This window comes from Polyodon spathula, chromosome 7, assembly GCF_017654505.1.
Source record: "Polyodon spathula isolate WHYD16114869_AA chromosome 7, ASM1765450v1, whole genome shotgun sequence".
Taxonomy (NCBI): domain Eukaryota; kingdom Metazoa; phylum Chordata; class Actinopteri; order Acipenseriformes; family Polyodontidae; genus Polyodon; species Polyodon spathula.
In genome coordinates this window covers 19,744,126-19,747,615 of record NC_054540.1, presented here as the reverse complement: position 1 = coordinate 19,747,615, position 3,490 = coordinate 19,744,126, and the positions used below count along the sequence as shown (strand labels likewise).

The following is a 3,490-nucleotide window of genomic DNA, read 5'->3' as shown; positions in this document are numbered from 1 at the left end:
AATTTCTGTGGGCGGCACTGACTATACACCTAACTCTAATCCTTTAATTTTATTTTGTCATGTTTACTATACACAGTATTATAAATTGTTTTTAGGAACAAATAACAGTTGAATTGCTCATTTTTAGGTTTCAATATCTGTAAGTAAACACAAAAGTTTATGTTGCACAAATAATTCTAGATGTTTGGATTTTCTGATGATAAATTTCCTAGTCTCAGTTACTTAACCACAATTAAACAGTTATTACACTTGGCGTGAATGTGTCTTTTTTGAAACTAACCTTAGGGGTTTGAACTCTCACTGAGACAAACCAACCCACATTACAGCTCCTCTGTTAAAATGGGAAAAAAAGACAACAATTACCCAACAACTGAATGGGATTAATGATGCAAAGAAGAATGGATTATCAGCACTTCTGTAGTGTTGAATATTTTGCCTTTTCGTTTAAATCATACTAATACAAACGTGTATATAGAAGATACACTAATAATGTTCACAGAGTACTGCAGGGGCTTGTGTATTCTTTACAACTATCCACATGAATGAAGAAAGCATAGCACCCCATGTAATTTAATTAAGTAATCTGTTTATATTACAAGTACAAAACAGGGAACCAATAGTATTCTTAAACCTTAATTAAGCAACCGATTTTGGGGAAATACTTTCATTTAAAAAAGTTGCATAATATGGAACAGTGCATTCCCCCAGTCTTTCTGCTGCTGGATTTGAATAAAGGTAATGTACAGTAGATTCCAAAACCAAAGTATCTAAAACAGGGCATTGTCTTGTGTTGAATACATTAACTGACCCATGCTTGCAATTGCCATTTTTATTTGTTCTTTGCCATTTCTTTGTTTTGTTTTGAAGGAAGACTACATGTTGCTTGTGAACATGCATGTCATGAGTGCTGTTAGAAGTACAATTGTGATGGGCTGGCTGGCATTTATGTTTTTGATTTGGGATGTCTCTTGCCAACAATTTAAACAAGCTAGGGCACCACTGCTACAACACAAACCATTCATTGTGGTCTGGAATGCTCCCACTAAGTCATGCAGACTCCGTTTTAAAGTTGATCTGGACCTTAGTGTTTTTGACATAGTGGCAAACTCAAATGAAACCCTGAGTGGACCCAATGTTACAATATTTTATCACACTCACCTCGGCCACTATCCATTCTACTCAGATGATGGAACTCCTGTCAATGGAGGACTTCCACAAAACGAAAGCCTCAACAAGCACCTGAACAAGGCCAGGACTGATATCGACAAATTCATACCATTTAAGGACTTCAAAGGCTTGGGGGTTATCGACTGGGAGAACTGGAGACCTCAGTGGGTTAGGAATTGGGGGTCAAAAGATATCTACAGGAATAAGTCGAAAGAACTTATGAGGAAGCTTCATCCACATTGGTCAAATAGAAAAATTGAGAAAGAAGCTAAAGAAGAGTTTGAAAAGGCTGCTCACAATTTTATGAATGCAACTCTTTTATTAGCAGAGAGTCAGAGGCCTAATGGGCTTTGGGGGTTCTATCTCTTCCCAGATTGCTACAACTATGAATACAAACAGCACCCACACAAATATACAGGTGAATGTCCAAATATTGAGCATGTACGCAATGACCACTTGCTTTGGCTCTGGAAAGAAAGCACTGCCCTCTACCCTTCTATATACCTGGATTATGAACTGAAATCAACTTCCAACACTGTAAAGTTTGTTCATTATCGTGTCAAAGAAGCCATGAGAATTGCGTCTATTGCCAGGAATGACTTCATGCTGCCAGTCTTTGTTTACTCAAGACCATTTTATGCCTATACATTTCAGGTTTTATCTGAGGTATGTATGTCTTTCAAAATCTTATATCTCTCATGTCTGAATTAAAAAGTTTTTTTTTTTTCCCCTAAAAAGTTTTGTGGCATTTTAGTTTAGAAAGGTGCATGTTCACAATCGAAAGCTACAGTATACAGGTTAGCATATTTTGTCACCATTGTCAAAAGGAAGTCTTGGAATTACAGATCAAAATATATCATTTCAAGTTTTAAAATATTAATAAGAAAGTTCATCATGATACACTGGGCACTATTAACAAAGATTTGACACCTGGCTTATTTAAATATTGTTTTTTCGAAAGTCTGCTTTGGTTAACAAAGTAGCTCTTTTCAGTAAACGAGAGTATAAAGAGAGAATCCTTACCCTTACCATATTCTTCTATTGAGTCTAAGCAATATCTTTGACAACACTTTGTATCACAGTAATGGTCATTGTAGAATACCCCTACCCTGATCTGGACTTGTAGATTAATAAATAAAGTGATCCTGAATCATATCTCATTAAAGCATATGTAAAATGTATTTTTTAATACTAAATACTAATTAACAGTACAGAAACCTAAAATATATTTACTGTTTTATTTTAGCTAGACTTAGTCCATACTATTGGTGAGAGTGCAGCTTTGGGGGCAGCTGGAGTGGTTTTATGGGGGTCTTCAGAATATGGACGATCTAAGGTATAGTATATATTTTTACTTTTTAAGGCTGTGAACCTTCAGATTTTGGTGATCCTAGCATCTGTTATTTGACTATATTGCATAGATTTGAATATACAGTATTTGTCAAGCTACTTAAAATTCATGTTTACATGACTCCTGTTTATAAATGATCACTGAAAAACAACACCCATATATATACAATTAACTGCAATTATCTTGATGTTTATTATTTTGTCTCTAAGTAGGATTGTATACAGCTATTGAAACAACATATATTAAGAAACTTTTCTTTCCATTACAGAGTAACTGTCTAGTGATAAAGAAGTATATTGATGGACCCCTGGGGCACTACATTATAAATGTGACATCGGCAGCCAAGCTTTGCAGCAAAGCCCTCTGTAAGAAGAATGGTAAATGCATCCGGAAAAGACTGGATTCTGGTGCCTACCTACACTTAAACCCCAGGCATTTTAAAATAAGAAACTACTTTGGTAAGAAAGGCCCCCAACTTTCTGTTAGCGGACATCTCAGTAATGAAGACATCTCAGTCATGAAACAGAGGTTCACTTGCCTGTGTTACCAGGGCTGGACTGGAATGTTCTGTGAGCAGCCAGAGTCCCCAGCCATACCAGCTGACCATTTCAGATGTAAAATAGCCACCCCTACCTTGCACTTTACATGCCTTTCAGGTATTCTGTTTCTCTGTTTCTGTCTTGTTGTTAAATGTTCTGTTTATTACGTGCAGTAAGTCATTTCTTAGAGGCATATGCATTTTAAAATACAAGGATTGGTGTTAAGGTTATAAATGTCAATTTATATGAAAACTAGCCAGTGATAACTGGTGTTTCTTTAATAGACAACAAAGCTAATATTCTGTTTCTATGCCAATGTTTGTTTGCTAAGAGTAACTATTGATTTTCAATGGATCATTACTGTCAAATGTTGAGATAATTGTGGATCTTTTTAATAAAACAAGAGAGAAGTGTTCATCCTATGAAGTACAAT

General features: G+C 35.6%; 1 protein-coding gene across 1 annotated transcript; it reads left to right on the top strand.

Moving 5' to 3' along the window:
• Positions 1 to 891: 891 nt before the first annotated feature.
• Positions 892 to 3,233, top strand: LOC121319031 (hyaluronidase-1-like). Its single transcript, XM_041256258.1, has 3 exons — positions 892 to 1,833; positions 2,414 to 2,503; positions 2,787 to 3,233. The coding sequence occupies exons 1-3, from the start codon at positions 892 to 894 to the stop codon at positions 3,231 to 3,233; spliced, it is 1,479 nt and encodes a 492-aa protein (XP_041112192.1).
• Positions 3,234 to 3,490: the final 257 nt, after the last annotated feature.